This window comes from Vombatus ursinus, unplaced genomic scaffold, assembly GCF_900497805.2.
Source record: "Vombatus ursinus unplaced genomic scaffold, bare-nosed wombat genome assembly UNPS02014172.1, whole genome shotgun sequence".
NCBI classification, from domain to species: domain Eukaryota; kingdom Metazoa; phylum Chordata; class Mammalia; order Diprotodontia; family Vombatidae; genus Vombatus; species Vombatus ursinus.
In genome coordinates, this window is record NW_020953950.1 from 95,285 (window position 1) to 118,054 (window position 22,770).

Consider the following 22,770-nt stretch of genomic DNA (forward strand, 5'->3'; position numbering starts at 1 on the left):
GTGTGTGTGTGTGTGTGTGTGTGTGTGTGTGTGTGTGTGTGTGTGTGATGCCAGAAGCTATTCCCTAAATCAGTAAACAAGTGGCCAGAGGATAGAAACAAATAATTCTCAAAAGAATTGCAAACTTTTAACAACCATATGAAAGAATACTCCAGATCACTAATAATAAGAGAAATGGGGGCAGCTAGGTAGCACAGTGGATAGAGCACCGGCCCTGAAGTCAGGAGGACCTGAGTTCAAATCCGGCCTCAGACCAAACACTTGACAAGTACTAGCTGTGTGACCTTGGGCAAGTCACTTAACCCCAACTGCCTTACAAAAAAAAAAAATAATAATAAGAGAAATGCAAAACAAAACAGCTTTCATCTCACACCCTGAAAATTGGTGAAGATGGGAAATGTCAGTATTGGGGGTGGGGTTGTGGGAAGGTAGGCACAGTCATAAAGTCATCATTCTGCAGGATGACATCGGGCCCACACCTCAGATCATTTCCCACTTCAGTCAGATGACTTCATCCTGCCCCTCCTTCTTCCTCACCTGTTAAAGCTTTTTTTTAATGTGTTGTCTCCTCCCCCCCAATTAGATTATGAGTCTATCTTACGCCTTTCTCTGTATCCCCAGCACTTAGCATAGTGCCTGAGATATAGTAGCCACTTCATAAATGCCTAGTGACTGACTTTGAAAGTAGTGTCACCAAAATCTAGAGAAAAGTGTTATCAAGGAGAAGAGAATGACTGACGGTGTCCGAGGCATCGTAGAGTCAAAAAGGATGAGGACTGAGGAAAAAGTCATTAGACTTGATAACTGAGAGATCTTTAGTAACTTGGGAGAAAGCAGCTTTGGTGGAATAATGAGGTTGGAAGGTAGACTGTAGAGAGCTGAGAAGAGTGAGAGGAGACGCCTTTTATAGACGGCCTTCTCATGTCAGGAAAAGGAGTGGCGATGTAGATGGGTCAGGTGAGGGTTTTTTGAGGATAAGGGTTGTCCCGGAGAAAGGCCAGGAAAGATTGAAACTTAGTGAAGAAGTAGAGATACTTGCTGTTGTATAACTGGATAAAATCTGGGTTAAAATACTTCAGCTCTCAGACTCAGTTTCCTCATCTGTAAAATAAAGATGTAATAGCTTCTGCCTGAGGTAGGTTGTGAGGTTACAATAAGATAATGTGTGTAAGGCATTCACTTTTACTAACAAAACGCAGGAGGACAAGCCAGAAATATGAATTCCCTTCAGAATCATTACAAATGTATAAAATGTTTGTGTGATAACCTACTAACACAGGATTTACATAAATACAGCTTAACCACTCTGTTCAGAAATTCATAAGCTTCTTGGTATCATGGAGCCCTTTGACAATTTGGTAAATTGAAGAGGTTGTAGGAACACAGGCACATCAATACACTTTTGGTGGAGCTTTGAATTAGTCCAGTGGGTCTGGAAAATGATGGATACCCCAAGGTGCTTAACAACTTAAAGAATGGCCCCAACTATAACAAATAGTCAGAGCCGTACTGTTTGTAGTAGTCAAACAATTTGAAATAAGGTGGGTGCTCATCACCTCCTTGAGTTTAAGAAATGGCTGTACTAATTGTGCATGTATTGTGATGGAATGTTATAATGGAAACAGTGAATATTGGAAATTTAAAGAAACAGGGAGGTGTATGGGAAGATGTATGAAAGTGATTCAGCACAGAGGAAGCAACATTGAGACAACAGCGCATGGGGTCACGATGGTAATGTGAATGCAAACAGTACTAAAAGGCAGCTCTCTTGGCTTAAACAAAATGACTGATGCTGGTTTTGAAGAACAGTGGATGTGATGCACGTCCCTCCTCCTTGTAGAGAGGCTGAGGGGTGTATTGTCCAGCTTGGTTATTTTGCAGGTTGGTTGTGCTTGTTTTCTTGTTGAAAGACTCGGGAGATGGAGAGTTATGTGAAGTATAAAGGGAAGTGTTTCATTTGTTGTTCAGCCATGTCTGATTCTTTGTGACCCCATTTGGGGTTTTCTTGGCAAAAGTACTGGAGTGATTTGTCATGAGGAAACTGAGGCAAACAGGGTTAAGTGAATTGCCTGGGGTCATACCGCTAGTAAGTGGTCTGAGGCCAGCTTTGAACTCAGGTCTTCCTGACTCCAAGCCCAACGCTTTATTCACTGTGCCACCTAGCTGCCCATAGGGAAATGACAAATACAGAAGGCATCAGCTTTTAAAATGGCAGAGAAGTCGGGAACAAAATGAGAAGATGGGAGAAGAATCAGTTAAAGAAGACGGAGGGGAACCAGAAACATGGTGACTGAAGTTGAGGGTGGCGAGGATTGTCACAGGGACTGCTGGAGTTGGCCATTAAGCTGGTGATCTTGGAACAGCAGGCCAATTCTGAGTGGTAGGGAGGAAGAACACTGCCTTCCAAGGTGGCTGTTACTGTTAGGTTCCTAGTAATGGTTCTGTCAAACTTCCTGCTTCTACCATTACCTCTCACTGAATTTGTGACCCAAAAGACAAGCCATTCCAGACCAGGAGGAGCCAGCGGTTAGTAATGAAAACATGGGATGCCTTGGGCCTCACATCTATCTTTTTTTTGTTTTGTTTTTTTTGTTGTTGTTGGGCAGTGGGGGTTAAGTGACTTGTCCAGGGTCACACAGCTAGTAAGTATTATGTGTCTGAGGCTGGATTTGAACTCAGGTCCTCCTGAATCCAGGGCTGGTACTCTATCCACTGGGCCACCTGGCTGCCCCTTCTCACATCTGTCTTATTAGTACCCTCTGATTGGACTTTCAGATTGCTAGAGGGCAGAGCCAAGGACTCCAAAGCCTCTATTTAAGGTAGGGCCTAGGACAGTCTACCCCTCACCCAGGTGCCTTCTCCCCTCCCTTCCCCCCCCACCACTCTTTTTTTAGCTTCTTTGTGTTGTCTTCCTCCATTAAATTGTAAGCTCCTTGAGGACAAGAATTTTGTCCGTTGTATCCCCAGTTTTTCATACCATGCTTGGCACCTAGTAGGCGCTTAGTAAGTGCTTTTTGATTATTGACAATTGTCGTGAGGATTGGAGCCTTGTAACATTAGCTGTACGTAGAGGATTGGCACCAGGCTTATCTCAGCCAGCCCTTGTGGTACCTTTTTTCTGTACATCTTTGTGTTGTGTACTCGTCCAGCCCTCAAGCAGCTGAGATTCTGTGCAGTCCTGTTTCCTCTGGTTTCCCAGCGCAGCCTGTGGTCTTGCCCACCCCAGCCGTGTCTTGCACATCTTTGTCCTCACCTTGGTGTGTAGCACCTTGTTCTAAGTCTTGAACCAGGAGTCGTACTAGTTCCTGGTCTGGAGTGAATTAGTCGTGTGACCTTGGCCTAGGAGAAGGTCATTGGTCTGAAAGAAGAGTGGAGTCAAGCATGTTCATAAGTATGTCTGTAGAATCATAGCCCAGAGACTGGCTATTCTTCATTTTTGTCAGTCTGTAATGTAAACTCCAGCCTATAGCCAGCCTCTTCCCTCCTTTCCCAGATTCTTCCACAAAGATCATTAAGAGTTGACTTTTAGCTCTGAGTGCAGTGGGAGTAGTTCACAGTCTTCCCCGTTGACTGATGACCAAACGAGGGTCAGTTTGAGTCCCAGGCTCAGCTGTCCTTCTGGCTTTTCCTCTTCCAGCCATGGATTTCCCGCAACATAGCCAGCTGGTCCTGGAGCAGTTGAATCAGCAGCGGCAGTTGGGCCTGCTGTGTGACTGCACCTTTGTGGTGGACGGAATCAACTTTAAGGCCCACAAGGCTGTGCTGGCGGCTTGCAGCGAGTACTTCAAGATGCTCTTTGTGGACCAAAAGGACGTGGTGCATCTGGACATCAGTAACGCGGCAGGTACCCGGGCCACGCTCAGTCGAGCTCTGCCAGGAGGTGGGAAGCCAGTCTGCGGTTGCAGGGCTTTCCTGTGCCATCCCTGAGGCACTGAATCGCCCACCACCACATAGAGGGGCCAGTCTGCTCAGCAGCTCTCCCGCCAGGACACTCGCATCACATCCCCGTCCTCCTGGGGGCAGAATGTGTCCACTGCTGTGCCCAGCCCTCAGCCACAGGGGAACGTAGATGTGCTTTAGCCTTCTGCTGTCTAGTTAGGGTTAAGACATGGGATGGGAGAGTGGATTAGGCAGGGGGATAGCGGATGAGGTGAGTGAGCAGGATGAAGATGGAAGACATAAATTCCAACATACTTAGGTTTTCTTTTTTTAGAAAAGCCCCTTCCATGACATCTGGGCCCCAAGCCAGTGTGCACCCTTGTGTGCGTCTTTAGCAAGATGTTTCAGTGTGTGACCCCTCCATGCATCCTCTGTGTTAGCCTCCATGAGAAGCACAAACTTTCAGTGTTTCAGCTTGAATAATCGCAACATAATGACTTGTGTCAGAGAGAGTGGCAATTTCTGATGGTGGAAACAGGAATTTTTATTTTTTTTTAAAGGAGAGAGAAATGGGGCCTAGTGGTAAGACTTCTAGATTTTGAGTCTGAGGGCATAGGTTTTCATCTCCAGCTCAGCTTCTCAGTTTCTGTGTGACCCAGAGCCAGGCATTTAACTGCTCTCAGGGCCCTCCTCTGTAAAAAAGACAGGGGTGTACTAGATTATCTTTTTTTTTTTTTTTTTGGTGAGGCAATTGGAGTTAAGTGACTTGCCCAGAGTCACACAGCTAGTGAGTGTTATGTGTCTGAGGCCACATTTGAACTCGGGTCCTCCTGACTCCAGGACCAGTGCTCTATCCACTGCGCCCCCTAGTTGCCCCACGCGCTAGATTATCTTGAATGGCCCTTCTAGGGCTGCATCCCATTCTGAAATAGAGTATTAAAATAGTATTGTGCCTGTGTGTCCTAGGTGACAACCTGACCCCGATTCTTGCTCTCACTGAGCTCCAAGTCACTCAGACTCTGGAAGCTCTAGAATGTGAGCTCCAGAGCTCCCTACATGAGGAAGACGAAAACAGAAGAAAGATCTGGCATTAGAAACCAGGGCTTCCAAACCTTTTCCACTGTGCCCTTGTCAGGGCACGTAACTCCCTCTCTACCTTTCTAATCCCACTGACATAATTTTCCATCATACATTCGGTCTTCTGTCCTCCACGCTCCACCCCAATCAAGTGCTGGCCAAGGCATTGAGGAAAGCCATGCTTTCCTTTTCCCCTTCCCAGCGCATCTTCATTGAGTGGCCAGAAGTCAGGGACCCCAGACTGGGGTGCAGTTCCACCTCACTCGCGGGCCTTGGGATAAAGTACAGCTGTTGGGGGTGGGAGGGGCGAGGTTAGGGAGGAATGAAGCTCAGTGCTTTAGGTTTCTTACTTCCTTGGGCTGAGCACCTCCTCCTCACCTGCGTAAGTGGTGTCAGTCATTTGTTGTCTCCCCAGGTACAAGCCCTTTTAGGAATAAACCCTTGCACATTTAGCTAAGCTGGCCTTTAGATGACAGACATACAGCCTGTCGCTATTGTATACATAATACGATATCAAAAACAGTTGTTAAGCATCCGATCTGCTGTGTGCAGAGAACTTTGCCAGATGCTTGGGGAGACAGACAGTTTAGGGAAACCAGTTCTTACCCTTAAGGAGTCTAGTAGTGGGATGAGATAGCAGCTCAGATCGCTGTCATGCACAGCACAGAGAAAGTCACCAGAGCCATGCAAGCTGGCTTCTGTGTGAGTTTGGGGGAGGTCGCTTTGGGACAAGGCTGTGGATGATGGTCAGAGGGTGAGGAGAGGGAGAGGAAAAGACATTTAAGGTAAAGGAAAGAATGAGCCAAAGGTGCCACTGAGGTGGCAGAGTTGTCCATCTGGATGGGAGCATGGAGAGGAGAGTGGGCAGGCAGCTCAGAAAGACCTGAGTTCAGATCCTGCTGCTGTCAGAGCCTGACCACAGGGCCCTGGCGAGTCACCACACCTGGCAGTTGTCCCTGGTCACTCTCTAGGACCATCAATGGCAGAGCCAGTGCTAATCTACATTGCTGGAGGGCATTTCCTTACTATGAGTTCCTAGTAGTGGGAGGGCTGGACTTGGAACCCAGAAGAACTTGGTTCAAAACTCACTTAAGACACTTATTGGCTGCACCCTGAGTAAGACTCTTGACCTCTCTGAGCTTCCCATTTCTCAATCTGTAAGGTAGCAGTGATCATGGTACCTATTTCACAAGGTCATTTTGAGGATCAGATAATCACATCAAATGTATGTAAAGTGTTTTGTACACCTTAAAAGGGCTATATCTGTGAGAACTTATCGTTATTCCAGTGAAATCACAGTTATCCTGCAACAGTGGAGGAGGAAATAACGTGAGAGGAGGATGGAAAGGTAGGGTTGTGCCTTTTGGAGGACATTGAATGCCAGACCGAAGGTATCTGCACCTCAGTTGAAAGACAGTAGAGAGCACGGAAGATCTTGGTCTGATCCACGTGTAGAAGGGCTGGCTGGTAGCCATGTGAAGGCTGCATGGGAGAGAGGAGAGTGCATAAATAAGGAGACCCATACAGGCTTGTGGGCCTAGGCGCAGTGGAGACAGAGAGGAAGGGATGGCTTTGAAAGACGTTGGAGAAATAAAATAACGGATGAGAGGCAAGGGAGAGGAAACAGTTTGCAGTAACCCTGACATTTTGGGGCCACTCACAGAAACAGTGAAGTCCGAAGGAGAAGCAGGCTGAGGAGGGAAGAGAGTGATCTCAGACTGGAACCTGCTGAGTCTGCATGCCTGTAGGGCCTTTCAGTAACTGTGTTTCACCTGCAGTTGGAGATGTGGGTCAGGACCAGAGGGTTCAGTTGGTTGATGACCTCTCTTGAGGCAGGCATTGAGGCTAGAAGAGGCCCGAGAGCCTCTTAAGGCCTGGCTGCCTTCCTAGCTCAGCCAGGCTCAGCCTGCTGTCCAGATGTGCTTAAGGAATCTAGGGTCAGCTCCATGACACAGTGAGACAGAAGAAGGCATTTCTTTTCCTTCAGAGGTCTTTCTTCTCACAGGGATGCTCTAGAGTTGGGATTTCTCCAGGCCCTAGTTGAGGTTGCCTCCTGATCACCAGCCATCATTATCAGGGACCCACATGACTTTCCAACTTTATCCCTCCTTCATGTTTTCAATTTGTCTCTACCAACAAGACTAGGAATCCCCAGGGCAGGAGGATGGAGAGGCCTAGTGTTTTCTTCTAGAAAAACTCCACGTGAGCAGCAGATTTGTCCTTCAGAGGCTCTGTCCCCTGGCCTGACCAGCATCTGTGTCCTCACAGGTCTGGGGCAGGTGCTAGAGTTCATGTACACGGCCAAGCTGAGCCTGAGCCCTGACAACGTGGAGGATGTGCTGGCTGTGGCAGGCTTCCTCCAGATGCAGGACATTGTCAGCGCGTGCAATGCCCTTAAATCTCTTCCTGTGGAAACCTGCAGCACGTCGGAGAAACTGGAACCGCCTGAGCCCGAGGGTAAGCCTACCCAGAGTAGACAGGTCCAGGTAGTCAGGGGGCCTGGGTTTTAGTCCTGCTTGTCGTTAGCCAAGTCCTAGGACATCAGCAAGTCCTTTCACCTTCCTAAGCCTCAATTTTCTCCTCTGTAAAAATGGAGGCAGTGGTACCTGTGTCTTGATTCATCAGCTGCTATGGGATAAGGGATAGGAAGGGGCTCTGCAAATTATGAAATGGATCTGGAATGAAAAGATCTGGGTCTAAATCTTATATCTGCTGGTTGTGATTTGTGTGTCTGTGGGCAAGTCACCTTGCCCCTGGGAACCTTCGTTTCCTCATCTATGGCACAACCAGTGTAGACGCCTCTGATATCAAGCCCCTTCCCAGCCTCCCCTACCTGGCCCTCTTATCTCAGATCTTCCCTTAATGGTTGCCTCTGTCCTTGGAAAAGGGTGACTTGGTAAGAAATACTGCGAGGAGGAGACTGGCTCCTTCAGGGAGGGGCCAGCAGGAGCAGGGTGTTCCTCTCCTCAGGGTGGGTTATGATGCCTCTGTCCTCAGGGGAGGAAAAGAAAGCTGAGGAGGAGAAGAAGGCTGCTGCCGCCACCCTCAGCGAGCTGGACCGAGTGGAGTATGGCCCTCTAGCGAGGCCCAGTGAGGAAACCAGTGGCGAGCCAGAGCCCCAGGCTGAGAGCGGAGGGGATGGGCTCGGTGAGTAGTGTGAAGGCCAGGCCATGTGGAGCCCTTGGACCCGACCAGGGCAACTCCTGCCCTGGGGTTGCTTCAGTGAAGACAGTATACGCACTGCCGTTTCTTGAGCTCTGGACAGCACATTTTCCAGGTCAAGAACTTTCCCTGAATTAGGAAATCTCTGAGATGAACAAATGCCCCAGCTCCTGACCCCCTCATCTTAGAGCTGGGCAGGTTTCAGGGGTGAAGTTATTAAGAGTGAATCTCTGCCCCCACATGCTTGCTCATTCTCTTGTGGTGTTCCCTGTGCTCAGGTGCAGAGGGGAAGGGGGACGTCCAGTCTGGGGAGCTGCTGCCTATGGAAACCAGCCCTAGCTCTGTGGGTCCAGCCCTTGAGGTACTCCTGTCACAGAGAACACAGCAAGGTAGAGACGAGCCTTTCCTTCACGCCGTGGTTGACTCCCTGCGCCATCTGTTCCTCCTGGGATCTCCCCACTGCACGCCTGCAGGCTCGGGCCCTACCTCCTCCTTGAAAATGCAAACATTTGTTAAAGACCTCCTGTGGGCACGGCACTGAGCTCGGCCCTAGGGAGAAGATCCCTGGGCACTGGCCCTCTTCTCGAGCAGCTTAGCCAGTTGAGAGAAGGGTGAGGATGGGCGCACTACAGGTTGCTTGAGGGTGAGATAGAAGTGCAGAGGAGAGCCCCAAGTAAGGGCTGAGTGGGATTGGAGGAGGGAATTGCTTCATTCGTGGGGAGGGGTCAGTGAAGGTTTTATGGAGGGAATGATGTCCAAGTTGGACTTTGAAGGCAAAAGATAGAGATGGGGCATGGGCGTGAAGCAGCCTCTGTGAGCAAAGGCCAGAGATAGGAAGGGAAAACATTGGGTCACTCTAGTGAGTAGGACCCCTGGATAGGTGCTGGGCAAGCCCCCAGCTCCTAGTACTGTACTTTGCTGATAATGGATGCTACATTTTTATTGAATTGAATTATTGAACCCTGCTGTTGAAGAACTTACTATTTAGTCCCTTCTTGCTCTGTACAGGCCTTCTCAGAATGCCATGTCTCTGCCTCTCACCCTTCTCTTTCCAATGCCAATTCTAGTCGTTCCTTGGAAGACTACCTGCCTCTGGCTTGCTCTCTTTCTCTTTCTCTCTTTCTTTCTTTCTCTCTTTCTTTCTCTCTGTCTCTCTCCTCTCTCCTTTCTTCTCTCTGTCTCTCCTCTCTCTCTCTACCTCTCCTCTCTCTCTCTCTGTCTCTCTCTCTCTGTCTCTCCCCCTCTCCCTGTCCCTCTCTCTCTCTCTGTTTCTCTTCTCTCTCCTCTCTCTTTCTCTCTGTCTTTCTCACTCTGTCTCTGTCTCTCTTTGTCTCCCCCCTGTCTCTCTCTGTTTCTCTCCTCTCTGTCTCTCTCTCTCTCTCTCTCTGTGTCTCCCCCCATCTCTCTCTCTCTCTCTCTTTCCTCTCTCCTCTCTCTCTCTCTTTCTCACTCTGTCTCTGTCTCTCTGTCTCTGTCTCTCTCTGTCTCCCCCTGTCTCTCTCTCTCTGTTTCTCTCTCCTCTCTGTCTTTCTCACTCTATCTCTCTGTCTCTGTCTCTGTCTCCCCCCGTCTCTCTCTCTCTCTCTGTTTCTTTCCTCTCTCCTCTCTCTCTCTGTCTCTGTCTCTGTCTCTCTGTCTCTGTCTCCCCCCGTCTCTCTCCGTCTCTTTCTCTTTCTCTCCTCTCTCTCACTCTTTCTTTCTCTCTCTGTCTCTGTCTCTTTCACAGACACACATACAAATTTACTATTTCACTTGGTTACTATGAAGTAAGACAGGGACCACTGTCTCCATTTTATTTATTTTTTATTTAGCATAAACTTAGTGACCATTGTCAAAGACAACCTTTCAAATACACAAAACACTAGTTTTGTATGTGAAACTGAACTTTTTTTTAAAGGGGTAAAAATGTTCAAGTTCCCTTTGATACACTAGCAGTGTAATTGTGCTCTTTGTTTCAGGTCTCATCTTAACCTTTTTTCCTTCTTTCTGTTTCCCATCATTCTCACTTTTCAGAGGGGGAAACAGAGACGCAGAGAAGTGAAGTGACTCGCCCAAATGGCCCAGCAGGTCAGTGGCCAGGGCGGGATCAGGTCTCTGATTTTGTCCAAAGCCTCCAGAGCCCCTACCCATCCCCCCCTCCCCCCCTACCCCTCCCACCCCTGCCCCAGCCACACCCCCTCCCTTCCAAATTCCTAAAGGCACTGGTGATCTGAAGCATGTCATTTAGCACTTCCGCTTATGTTCTGACTCCCTAAAGAGAACATAAACTATCTGTTTGGATCTTAAACATGACTGGCACAGTACTGGACACGTGGTAGGTGCATGATAAATCTTTGTTGACTGAACCTTCACCAGGAACTTCTGCCCTTCTTTTAGAAGCTCCTAGGTGCCAATCCCAGGAGCAAATGGCTTTTCTGGATGAGGCTGTCCCAAGGAGGCTCACTCATTCTCCCAGTCTCAGGTCCTCAGTTAGCTGCCTCCCTTTCAGAGTAATGCCCCAGGCCAAGGCTAGGGTGCAGCCTCTCAGGGTCCCCTCGGTGCAGATCTCTGGGCAGACAATCCCACTGTGCCCCCCGGAGTTTCTCCAAAGCTTGTTTCCTTGCAGAAATCGAGGCTGAGCCAGCGAGGGAGGATGAGGAACAGGAGCACAAGAGCCCGGAAGGAGCAGCCTATGGGGAGGTCAGCCCCAGGCTGGAGAACGGAGAACCCCCTGAGGAGAACGAGGAGTCTGGAGGCACAGACTCTGGGCAGGAGAACGTGGGGGAGGCTCGGGTCTTACGCTCGGGCACCTATAGCGACCGCACAGAGTCCAAGGCGTACGGCTCTGTCATTCACAAGTGTGAGGTAGCCCTTTTCCTCGCAGCCTCTCAGTCCACCTCGTCCTGGAGCCGCCTCTCGTCCCCTCACCCCGAACTCCACCCTTCTCCGCAGGATTGTGGGAAGGAGTTCACTCACACGGGAAACTTCAAGCGGCACATCCGCATCCACACCGGAGAGAAGCCCTTCTCGTGCCGGGAGTGTAACAAGGCCTTTTCTGACCCTGCAGCCTGCAAGGCCCATGAGAAAACACACAGGTACAGGCACCCCAGGGGCCATGGCAGGGGGGGGGGCCTTGTTCACTGACTCCACGCCTGGAGGAAAGCCCTCCCCCTCCCCCTCCCCCAGCTCCTCTTCATACGGTGCCTGGGAGTTAGGAGGGGACCCTCTCCCTTAGAGGCCGTCTAGTCTCCCCTTCTCCAGCGTCTCTGATGAGGGACGCCCTCCTCCCCTAGCCCTGCCCTCTGGCTCCCCGCTCACCTCGGCCCCCCTCCCCAGCCCCCTGAAGCCCTATGGCTGCGAGGAGTGTGGTAAGAGCTACCGGCTCATCAGCCTGCTCAACCTGCACAAGAAGCGCCACACGGGCGAGGCCAGGTACCGCTGCGACGACTGCGGCAAGCTCTTCACCACCTCGGGCAACCTGAAGCGCCACCAGCTGGTGCACAGCGGCGAGAAGCCCTACCAGTGCGACTACTGCGGGCGCTCCTTCTCTGACCCCACCTCCAAGATGCGGCACCTGGAGACCCACGACACCGACAAAGAGCACAAGTGCCCTCACTGCGACAAGAAGTTCAACCAGGTGAGGCACGGTGCAGCCCCCAGGGACACGGTCTTTAAAATGGTGCGGTGGCAGTTGTTTTCCTTTGCAGTCCCAGGTATTTTTTCTGGGAAGGGATGCGTGGGCTTCACCAGAACAATAGCAGGGCCCACGACTCTGCTAAAGAGACCCCCGGCCCCAGTCCCTGCCCTCGGGGGTCTAGCCCCGTTCTCACTGGTGCGGGTCATGTGTGCGCACACAGCGATAACATGGGAATACAAGGCAAAGGAGTCTAGTACGGCCCAGGCACAGCACTGCCCAAGGGGCTGAAGGCATTACCTGAGGCCAGGGCAAGGGCGGCAGCTTCCTCAGGCCCTTCTCCAGGTCTACCCTGAGCCCATCAACTTGAGCACCAGAAGATTCCCTCTCTAGGGGAGCAGCCCCTGTGGACGGCGTGGCTGGGTGGGCTGTCGGCCTCGAGAAGGGCCTGCCACAGCTTCTTCAGAGTGCCTCCTCTGAGGGGCTTCCCCCACCCTCTCCCAAGTACAGGTGGGCAACCTGAAAGCGCATCTAAAGATACATATTGCGGATGGACCCTTGAAGTGCAGGGAGTGTGGCAAGCAATTCACCACCTCAGGTAGAGACCCCTGCCCCTCCCCGCTTTTGAGTCTTGTCCAAGCCCCACACAGGCAGTTCCACAGAGCCCTGTCCCCATCTGGGTCCTCCTGGCTACCTCCTTCCAGCCCCCTGACTGTCCCAGCCTCACCCTCTGCGCTGCCCCCCTCCCTCCCCCCACTTCTTCCAGGAAACCTGAAGCGGCACCTTCGAATCCACAGTGGGGAGAAGCCTTACGTCTGTGTCCACTGTCAGAGGCAGTTTGCAGACCCTGGAGCCCTGCAGAGGCACGTTCGCATCCACACAGGTAAGCAGGTGGCCTGGGCCAAGGGTGGGAGGGGCCAACCCAGGCTGGGGTAGGGGAGACTCACGCTCACCTGTTTCCCCTCCCACATCCTCGTCCTGCTGCAGGGGAGAAGCCGTGTCAGTGCCTCATCTGTGGAAAGGCTTTCACCCAGGCCAGCTCCCTCATTGCCCACGTGCGCCAGCACACCGGGGAGAAGCCCTACGTCTGTGAGCGCTGCGGCAAAAGGTCACTGCCTGCGGCTCCCTGACCACCTGTGCCCCTCCCCGTCCCCCTCCATCCTAGGCCCTCAGACATCAGGCTCCCAGGCACCACCGCAGTGTGAGGCCCAGGTCATGCTGCCTTCCCCTTCCCGGCATTCACATGTCCAGGCCGGGCCCGTTCTTCCATTCCCCAGAGCTCTTTGCCTTGAGTCAGAGGAGTCAGAGGATCTGATTCAGATCCTGCCCCTGCTATGTTTGCTGCCCGTCCCATTCTCTCTAGGCCTGTTTCTCTCCTGTTGAATACTGGCTCGTTCTCGCTCCCATCTCATTGTTCCCCCCGCTGCAGGTTTGTCCAGTCTAGCCAGCTGGCCAACCACATCCGCCACCATGACAACATCCGCCCGCACAAGTGCAGCGTGTGCAGCAAGGCCTTTGTCAACGTGGGGGATCTGTCCAAGCACATCATCATCCACACGGGTGAGTCGTGGGGGGCGCCCTTGGCAGGAGAGGCCACCACCTGAACCACAGGGTCTCGGTAGGGAGAGCTGGACGAGCCAGAGCGCACATCCTCCCGCCCTCGTGAGGGCCCAGACAGAGCCGGCCTGGAGGGGACAGCTTTAGACCCGGCTGGGCTTCTGACTGCCTGCACCTGCATGGGCCTCATTTTCCTTCTCTATAAAGCGAGTTGGACCCAATCACCTCGAAGCACCTTCCAGCTTTCAGCGTTAGGATCTTGACCCCCAATCTGAATCATGCCCTGTCCCTGCACATGATTGTGTCAGAGCAGCGGGGCACGTTCTTGAGGGGGGAGTCCTCTAGCGAGGGGCAAGCTCAGGGCCAGGCTGGGAGGGCGTAGGGGACTTTGCTCCTCTTTCCTCCTAAGAAGTATGAGCTTGGATTCTAGTTGAGGGCCCTAACGCCAGATCCCAGGCTTATTCTACCAAACGGTGCTCCCTTTGACATCGGCACTGTGTTCATGGAGTGGCGGGAAACAAAGAATCTCATCCCCAGCTTGCTTGTGGTGGGACCCAGAAGTGCTGCCTAGAGAGGCCCATGCACTAATGGTCTTTCCTGCCTCGGAGAGGGTCTGGGAGGAAGACGCGGCACACTTGCGGAGCCTCTGAGTAGCTCAGACACGGCAGCAGCCCCAGGATGTTGTGCCAATAGGACAGCGGGTTATACCTTTCCTAGACCCTCCCCAGGGTTCTTCAGATGAACTTGTGTGTCTGGAGAGTGCGCTGGGGATGTGACCACGCTGTCTTCTTTATCCAGGGGAAAAACCCTTCCTCTGTGACAAGTGTGGACGCGGCTTCAACCGTGTGGACAACCTTCGCTCCCACGTGAAGACGGTTCACCAGGGCAAGGCAGGCATCAAGATCGTAGAACCGGACGAGGGGGATGAGGTCAACATTGTCACCGTCGCCTCGGATGACATGGTCACCCTGGCCACAGAGGCACTAGCTGCCACAGCCGTGACCCAGCTTACAGGTGGGGGGAGAGGGGAGGGGAGCATTGGGGGTGGGTCTTGGGATGGAGGCGGCCTGTGCAGGGGGTGGGGATGGCCTCCCTCAGTGCCCCCCCTGTACTCCCCCCCCCACCCCACAGTGGTGCCTGTTGGGGCCGCAGTGACGGCGGATGAGACAGAAGCCCTCAAAGCTGAGATCACCAAAGCCGTGAAGCAGGTGCAGGAAGCAGGTGAGGAAGATGTGGTTATGAGTGACTAGAAAGACATAAGCCCAGAGGGAGGGAAGGAGGGGAGTGTGTGCTCATGGGGGTGCTCCAGAAACAGTCCTGGGGTCCTGGGTCTAGCCATGCTCAGTGAGCAGGAAGGGACCTGGGACAGTCTGTGGTCACAGATCTGGAAGAGGTCTCAGCCGGCATCTAGTCCAGCTTGTACCCAAACAGGAATGTCTTGTCCAATATCCCCACAAGTGGTCATCCCAACTCCATCTGAACCTGTTGCCTGCCGAAGTAGCTACCCTTCCCCAGTGGATAAATCTTATTGTCAGTTTTTTGTATGTGTATGGAGTCATAGATTCATAGATTGTTGTAGCTGGAAAGGGCATTAGAGGTCATCTGGTCCATCCTCCTCATTTTACAGATGAGGAAACTGAGGCCCAGAGAAGTCAAGGGACTTGCCCAAGGTCACACAGCTAGTCATTGGCAGAGCTGAGACTCAAACTCGGGTCTCCTTACTCCAGCCCAGTGCTCCTTCCACCACACCACCCTGCCTCCCAAACCCCTCGTTTTACAGATGAAGAGACTGAGGCCAGAGAAGTTGTGGCCAGCTCAAGGTCACACAGGTAGTACGCTTTATCCATGGCTTCGGTGAAGGCATAGAGGGCATGTTTATCAGATGTGTAGGGACAGAAAGCTAGGACACTGGCAATAGTGTCGACATGCCACAGGACTATGGTCTTGGAGCTCAGCCGGTGAGCCAGCCTGAGTCAGAAGAGATTTAATAGCAGTAAAGATCCAAGTTCTGCTGTTGGGACCCTCAAAGGAGGCGGCAGGCGTGGCCTGTGTGGAAAAGGCTTGGGGATGTTCATGCCCTTGGGGCTCATGGTCATTCTGCTGGCTACTGGGAAGCCAAAGAAACCAGCTCTGTTTAGGACCTTGTAAGAGAAATATGGCGAGTGGGGGTGCCACTGTGCTAGATCTACCCCCAGAGCATGGTGCTAGCACGTACGGAGAAAGGGCCGAAACAGGGACAGGAATGGGGGCTACACCGCGTGAGCATCGATGGAAAGAAATAGGGGGAGAAGACACGGTTTCCACCTCCAACTGTATGAAGGGCTGCTGTGAAACCGTGATGAGCTGTGTTCTCCTTGGCCTCTAGAGGACTTAGAATGGGTGCAGACCTCTGAGAAGCAGATTTCAGCTCAGTGGAAGGGAAAACTGTCCCAAAATGGAATGAGCTGCCTTGGAAGGTAGTGATCCTCCCTGATCCTGGCAGTCTTCATGCAGAAGCCGGATGACCACTTAGTGGGGATGTTGCAGAGGGTGTCCCTTCTTGGGTACAGCTTGGACTGGGAGCCATCTGGGGTTCCTTCCAGCCCTAAGATTCTGTCCAGTGAGGCAGGGCTCCTCACACCTTCCAGGACCAGAACTTTCCAGCCAGGCCTTTGAGCCAATCCCTTCCCCTCGGGCTGGGAGGTCGTGCTTGCAGCTCCACAGCAGGGCTCTAATCCCAACGTGGCTTGTCTTCTGGTTCTCTGACAGACCCCAACACCCAGATCCTCTATGCCTGCGATTCATGTGGTGAGAAGTTCCTGGACGCCAACAGCCTAGCCCAGCATGTGCGGATCCACACAGCCCAGGCCCTGGTCATGTTTCAGGCAGACACGGACTTCTACCAGCAGTATGGCCCAGGCAGCACGTGGCAGGCGGAGCAGGTGCTGCAGGCCGGGGAACTGCTTTTCCGCCCCCGGGAAGGGGCTGAGGGCCAGACTGCGCTGGCGGAGCCCCCTCCACCCACTGTGGCTGAATGAATGAATGGAGTGGAGGTGTGGGTGGGCAAGGGCCACAGCAGACCACCCGCCTTTCCTGACTCTTTATTTAAAATGGACCGAGCACCCTGGATCCCTAGAGAGAATAAATTGGATTATTTTCTAAAGCTCTGGGAGTTGCTGTGGGACTGGGCAGGGATGGGGAGGGGTGTTGAGGGAAATGGCCAGTGCCATTGCCAAGAGCCATGGAGAACTGGCAAGTGAGGGGCACGTGTGGGCAGTAAGGGCGAGGACTCCAGACCACTTGCTGCAAGGCTGGGCACCGCACCTCCAGCCTTCCCACCCTTGTGAGGAGGCACTGCGGCAGGGCCCTAGGAAGCAGCCGTTGGAGGGTGGGATGTATGAGCTGGCCTGGGGGAGGCTTCTTTTGCCTCCCTCTGGGATGAAATGATTACATGGCCTCCGGCATCCCCAGGACTTGACAGGGTGGAAACTTGGGACCAGGTGATCCTGGAGATGTGTTCTCCCTGCCTTCCCCTTAGACTCTTCCTTGTCATTTGTATTCAGGCTGCCTAGGGCCCTGCCCCACCACCCCCTCCAGTGTGAAAAGTCAGAGGAAAGGAGAGAGGCTTTCTCCAAGCCAGGAGTCTCACCTCTCTACTGAATTGTGGGACCTGAGCAAGGGGCCTGGACCCCAACTCTTCCTCTAAGCCTGGGGCTGTCCTGGCGCACGACCCCTCAGTGGCCATCTAGCCTCACCCATGCCTGAATCCCTTCTCCAGCACACCCACGTGGTCATCTGACCTCTGCTTGGAGACTCTCAGTGAAGGGCAAACCAGTAGAAAATAGCCTTGTTAGCACTTGCAGAGCACGCACGGTTTGCAAAACCCTTTATTGTGTTATCTCATCTGATCTTCACAGCAACCCTGAGAGGGAGATGCTGTTATTCCCATTTTGTGTTGAGGAAACGGGCCGAGAGAGGCCGAGTGATGTCCAGGGTCATACAAGCTAGAAGTATCTGAGGCAGGATTGGAACCCAGGTCTTCCTGACCAGAAGTCCTACGCTATCCGCTATCCCATTTGCTGCCTGCTCTATCCCAGGCCAGTTCATCCCACTTTGGGACCATGCTCACTGTTAGCAATCTCTTTTTCCTTTAGAGCCCAAATCTGCCTATTCCTTCCAACCCACTGCTCCTCACTCTGCCTTCCAGGGCTAAGCAGAACAAGTCTGATCACTTGTCCACCTGATGACCGTCTAAATACACGAAGATGCCTTCAGTTGACACGGCCATCTAAAAGTAGCAAGCGAGGGACATGCAGGCAATAACACGAGGGCTCTGGGCATGCCCCTCTGGCCTTCACACCCTTGTGAGGAAACACCCACAGCTCCGTCATCTTGGTCATTCACCTTGGGTTGTGCTCCAGCTCATCCACAAAACTCCAGATGTCAGTCGGGCCGGGCAGAGTGCCCAGCAAGGTTCCCACACCATCTCCGGTCTTGGGTACTGCCTCTCTTAATGAAGCCTGAGTTGACATGTACTTTTATGGCAGTCATGTCATGGTCAGTGACTTTCATTGAGCTTTCAATATATTGAATCCAGTGTCTTCCCACTCATCTCCTTCCCCCAAGATGAACTATGTTCTGGCCATACCTTCCCAATCTTGTATGTGTGAAGTTGGCATATAGCTACATTTGGCCACATTCGTGGCCTGTCAAAGATATTTCTGCCCACTGTCAGTGTCTTAACTAAATTTCCCAGCTGTGTCATACACAAATTTGACAAGCACTGTACCTATGCTTTTAATCCAAGCCATTGATAATGAATATTAAATAAGACACAGCTGAGCACCCATCTCTGGAGCACTCCAGTGGAGTCCACCATGTGGACGTGGAACTCTCCACTACTTTGGGGTTCTTAACAACTGTTTATTGACTACCACGAGAAAAGCAGCAGAGACCATTCAATGCTTTGCCAAGATCTAGCTGAATTACAACTATATTTCGCTCATCCAGTTACCCTTGTCAAGAACAGAAATGAGGATGATCTTGCCTGACCTTCATTAAGCCTTCTCCACCCCTTACTCTCTCCGCATCCTTCAGCTGCTCTTCCACGGCATGACCCTTGAGGCTCTTCCTTCCATCCTTCCCACCCCACACTCCAGCTCAATGTTCCCTTTAAATGGTAACGCCCAGAACTAAGCAAAAAATTGAGATGATCATTTGCTCTTCTCCAAGGTCACCCACCATTCCTTAAATAGTACATCTGATAACATTGCCAGGAATCTGATAACATTGACTGGAAGTCAAGTTCATTGGCTTCTGGTCGACAGACTTCTCTCTCTCTCCCATCCTTATCAATGCTGGCGACCTAGCAATCGCTAATACTCTTGGGAGAGTTGCTTGGTACGTGTGATGTCAGCCGGATTAATACTATTGAATTCCACACAGCCTAGCCATGATTGTATTAGTCCAGGGCAGGGCTGGTGGCCTTCCAGGTCTTCGGGTGCAGCCTTTTTGAGTGAGTCGAAGTTTTACAAAATAAATCCTTTTATGAATGGGATTTGTTATGTGGAGTTTGGATTCAGTCAAAGGGCTGCACTTGAGGACCTAGAGGGCCACATCACAGGTTCCCCACCCCCAGCCAGGGCTTGTGGGGCTTGGCCTTCAGTTCACATCTCAATTTCCCCCTTTAAGAAGGCTAAAGAAAAGGCAGAACTTTACAAATGCAGTTCATTAAGACAGGGTATATAAACCCTGACCAGCCCCTTTAGCTTTAGCTTCCGATAGTCATGGGACGTGGAGCTGGAAATCATCTAGCCCATCTCCCTCATAGATCTTTTCCACTGTACTTGAACCACCCTTAGCTCTTCAGCTTCCTCATCAGTAAAATGGGGGTAAACGGCAGCAACTACCTGGATGGCAGCCTGTTTGTGGCCTAGCATCTAACTCTGTAGGCATGAAGTTGGGACATTGTTCTCGTCTTTGGCCAGATTTTCTTCTTGTCTCCCAAGTTCCAGGCTTTGGAAAGTTTTCTCCGGTCATTGTGCCTCCTCTCCTGGTGGCTGCCACAGCCATGGACACAATAGATAGCCTTCTTAAACCCTCTTGATTCCCTTTTCTTGATCTAAGATGGAACCAGTTGCTAAATTGGACAGCATCCCTTTTGGCTGGAGTACTCAAAGACGGCTTCATAGACAGGCATGGAAAGCACGGACCTTAGTTCATGTCTTAGTTTGTGTTTACCACCCCCTTCCCAGCACAGTCTTGCACCAGAATAGTCCAGGAGGCTGCCCTGTGTCTGTGTCCATCCCTGATGCTCAGGAAATTTACAAGCCCAGAACATTCCCAAGGGAACATCCAATAAAGACATAACTGGTCCTAAATCTGGGCAGCAGTTATAGTTTGGATAGGGCTCATCTCCCAAGGCATCTTAAGAGGATTTGGGGACCTCCCTCATGAATTGATCCCCAGTTTCAGGAGTTGGGAGAGATGAAAATGAGGAAACAAAGCTTGCTTAAAATTTGCAAATTTCTTTCGGTGGTTGTTTATTCTGTGTATCAAAATTGTAAGTGCTTTCAACGTTACTCAAGAACCAGTCAAGACTTCTGTTGAGTTTTACAAATAATTTACACCACAAAACAAACATGGTCCAAGTCCAACTTGATCTGTGATAAAAATTTCTTCTTTTGTACAAGATAAAATAACTCACAAGAAAGTGGATTGAGCATCAAGCACCAAATGGCCAGAAGGGGGCAGGGGCCACAAAAACTCCAATTTCTCCCGTGTACAGCTGCTGGATGGGGTTGCAGGAGAAGCCTACAAAATCCAACGTCTACCCTCCCCAGCCCCCCAAGATTGACAATCACATTCAAGCTCAACATGTTTTGTATTTTTTAATAAAGGTTGTAATCCAATGGACACACAAAACAAAACTGCGCAGAGAAAAAACAGTTCCATAAATTAATAAGTGTTAGAGGAGGGGATCGGGAATAAAAAGTCTCTTTGTACAAGTGTATAACACTCCCACATCGCGGGGCAGGGGGGTAGGGGGGCCCACAAAGGTTTGGGAGAATGGATGGAGGGGCGAGCCATGTTTAAATGAAGCGCACTTACAAATGAGTGACGATACAAAGTCTGAGTATGAAAATAAGATTTTCTCTGAAAACACATTTTTGGCACAGATTAAAAAAAAATGTATGTCAGGGGATTTGATTTTTTTAAAGTCAGTATTATATATATTTATATATATTATATATATATATTTATATATACACACACCCACTGAGTTCTGCATATCCCACCAGGAAGGAAAACCAAGTTTCCCCATTGCTGTTTCTTCCCCAATGTAAACTGTACATCCCAGATGAATTAAAGATGGTGGCAGCGGGAGAGTTGATTAAGAAGGATGATGGGGGTCCAGAAGAGAAGGGGAACCAGGGTTAGGGAAAGGGGGCAAAAACAATCCAATGAAATGTTCCTTGACCCCTAGATTTCTGCAGAAGTTCCCAAGTCCTGCATTTTGAGTCCGCGATGCATGTTAATGTACATCAAGACATCCAGAAGTCACAGCATGTCTTCAACTGTGCAAAAGTCCAAGTCACTAATTTAGTGCAAAGGCAGTTCAGGTTTTTTTTTCTTTTTCCGTTTGTTTAAAAAACTTTTTCCATTTAACCCCCCGGCCCAGGCCTCAATCTGCCTGCTGAGTGCATCGTTGTCCGTAAGCTAAAGCATCATGTAAACATACAAGGTAGCAGCACCACACCCAGCGACACACAGTCTGATCGAGGCCAAGCAGGGCAGGAGGCTGGGCATCTGGCAGCAGTGTCTTCACAATCTGCTCCTGTATCATCCTCCTCTTCCTTTTATCTGATCTGGTGGTGGTTGGTGGTTGGTTGGTTGGTTTTTTGTTGGTTTTTGTTGTTGTCTGTTGTTTGCTGCAGGGCCTTGGAAAGAATACACCAACTTGGACAGCAGTCTGTCAGTGGCTCACACAGAGGCAATGATGATCATGAGGTGGGGGGAGATGTTGGAGATGCTGGCGAGGAGGTCGGGGGCCAAGCGTGAGAGGTGTCTCTCTGAAAACTCACAGGGAGGGAAGATCTGTAGGACATAAGCAGGCTGGAGGAGAAGAAGAGAGGAGGAGAATGAACATTTAGTTAAGACCTCTCTCTGGATGGTACCTCCCAATCACAAGTAAATGACATTTTCATCATATCCCCAGACTCAAAAAACTCCTACCTAGGGAGGGCTGACATTGACCTGAGCAGCCATGATGCTGCTGCTGACCCAAGAAGCACTTCTGGGCAGGGATCCTCTCTCTGCAAGCACTGAGGATGCCTACCACTGCATTCAAGGCTACTGCCCCCAGTGAGATTCAACCAGGTCCCCCAACACAAAGAGCTGGGCAAGGACCCCTCACTCTGCATTCCGACCCATAAGCCCCAGGTCCCTCAAGGACCATGTTCCTTCAGTCCTTTCTCTAGCTTCCCATGGCCCTCATCATCTGAGCTCCACTTCCCTTCACTGACTGCGAAGTTCTCTGGTGCAAGAGTTTTGTCCACCTGTCCCACCACCCCCTCCCAATGACCATTCCAGGATAAACTTAGCCAGAGGAGAAGGAAGACACCTTAGGGTGTGAAATCATTCCCAAAAAGCTCTCAGGGCTTCCTCACGCTGAGGTGCCAATGACCAAAGTCTATGTCTACACTTTCTCATTCTTGCCACCATAAGATCCACGGAGGTTTTTAAACTGCTCAAGCTACCGGAAGGAGGATGCACTGACCTGATTCGAGCCCAGGGTGGCGACGTTGATGATGCCCGCAGCCTGTTTGGTCTGCAGGTAGGTAATGAATGCAGCCTTGAGGGACTCAGTCTGATTCACAACATCCTCCTGGTCTCGGCCACAGGGCAAGGCCAGTAACAGACAATAATCTGTCTCCACCTGGGGTAAGAGATTCTGGTCAGTTAGTCAGCCACCAGCACCGCACAGCCAAGGCTCCTCTCCAAAAGGAGGACCCATCGATGAACCCAAAGTGGTGGTCAGCTAGTCCTCAGGTACCCACCCAGGCCAGGTCCTATGTCCCAGCCTTGTCTCCTCACAGAAACTACAAGCGTCTCTAAAGGCAGGACCAGCCAATGAGGATTCTTGGTGCCTCCTGCACCAAAGCCAGCAACACAAGCCATTCCCATGGCCCTTTAACATTCCAGGGAGCAAAGCCGTGCTTACCGTCATCCTCCTGGCAACCCCTTCCAGCTGGGTGGCCTCCAGGCGCATCCTCTGGGCGATCCTCAGCGGGGGGCCCACCTCTGAAGTGGGGAGAGACCGATGGGCCAGGACATTGTTGCCAGAGACAAAGTGGAGCTGCACGGCCGCAGTGTCATTCTTTAGAGCCAAGAGGCCCTGCCACACAATCGGGTACTTCTACAGAGGTGAAGGAAAGGGGAGTTAGCACTATGGAAAGGGGAAGGGGAACCAAGGGCAGGCCCAGCACAGCCAAGAGAAACTG

General features: G+C 51.3%; 2 protein-coding genes across 9 annotated transcripts in view; one reads left to right on the forward strand and one right to left on the reverse strand.

Moving 5' to 3' along the window:
• Positions 1 to 16,430, forward strand: part of ZBTB17 (zinc finger and BTB domain containing 17) — a 54,292-nt gene extending 37,862 nt beyond the window's left edge. For 2 of the 3 annotated variants that reach the window (XM_027859811.1, XM_027859812.1), the window contains exons 2-16: positions 3,638 to 3,844; positions 7,225 to 7,413; positions 7,954 to 8,103; positions 8,397 to 8,507; positions 10,132 to 10,185; positions 10,724 to 10,962; positions 11,050 to 11,192; positions 11,434 to 11,734; positions 12,242 to 12,329; positions 12,498 to 12,614; positions 12,719 to 12,839; positions 13,161 to 13,291; positions 14,087 to 14,302; positions 14,420 to 14,509; positions 16,037 to 16,430. In XM_027859811.1, the coding sequence (XP_027715612.1) occupies positions 3,638 to 3,844; positions 7,225 to 7,413; positions 7,954 to 8,103; positions 8,397 to 8,507; positions 10,132 to 10,185; positions 10,724 to 10,962; positions 11,050 to 11,192; positions 11,434 to 11,734; positions 12,242 to 12,329; positions 12,498 to 12,614; positions 12,719 to 12,839; positions 13,161 to 13,291; positions 14,087 to 14,302; positions 14,420 to 14,509; positions 16,037 to 16,305 (2,426 nt within the window). In that variant the 3' untranslated portion in view covers positions 16,306 to 16,430. Of the gene's footprint in view, positions 1 to 3,637; positions 3,845 to 7,224; positions 7,414 to 7,953; positions 8,104 to 8,396; positions 8,508 to 10,131; positions 10,186 to 10,723; positions 10,963 to 11,049; positions 11,193 to 11,433; positions 11,735 to 12,241; positions 12,330 to 12,497; positions 12,615 to 12,718; positions 12,840 to 13,160; positions 13,292 to 14,086; positions 14,303 to 14,419; positions 14,510 to 16,036 lie in introns of those variants that run through there. The other variant, XM_027859813.1, reaches the window with a different exon arrangement.
• Positions 16,431 to 20,131: 3,701 nt separating this feature from the next.
• The window catches only part of SPEN (spen family transcriptional repressor), a 78,017-nt gene continuing 75,378 nt past the window's right edge, over positions 20,132 to 22,770 (reverse strand). For all 6 annotated transcript variants that reach the window (XM_027859796.1, XM_027859795.1, XM_027859791.1 and 3 more), the window contains 3 exons: positions 22,491 to 22,685; positions 22,047 to 22,205; positions 20,132 to 21,382 (listed from right to left, as the gene is read on the reverse strand). In XM_027859796.1, the coding sequence (XP_027715597.1) occupies positions 21,251 to 21,382; positions 22,047 to 22,205; positions 22,491 to 22,685 (486 nt within the window). In that variant the 3' untranslated portion in view covers positions 20,132 to 21,250. The remainder of the gene's footprint in view (positions 21,383 to 22,046; positions 22,206 to 22,490; positions 22,686 to 22,770) is intronic.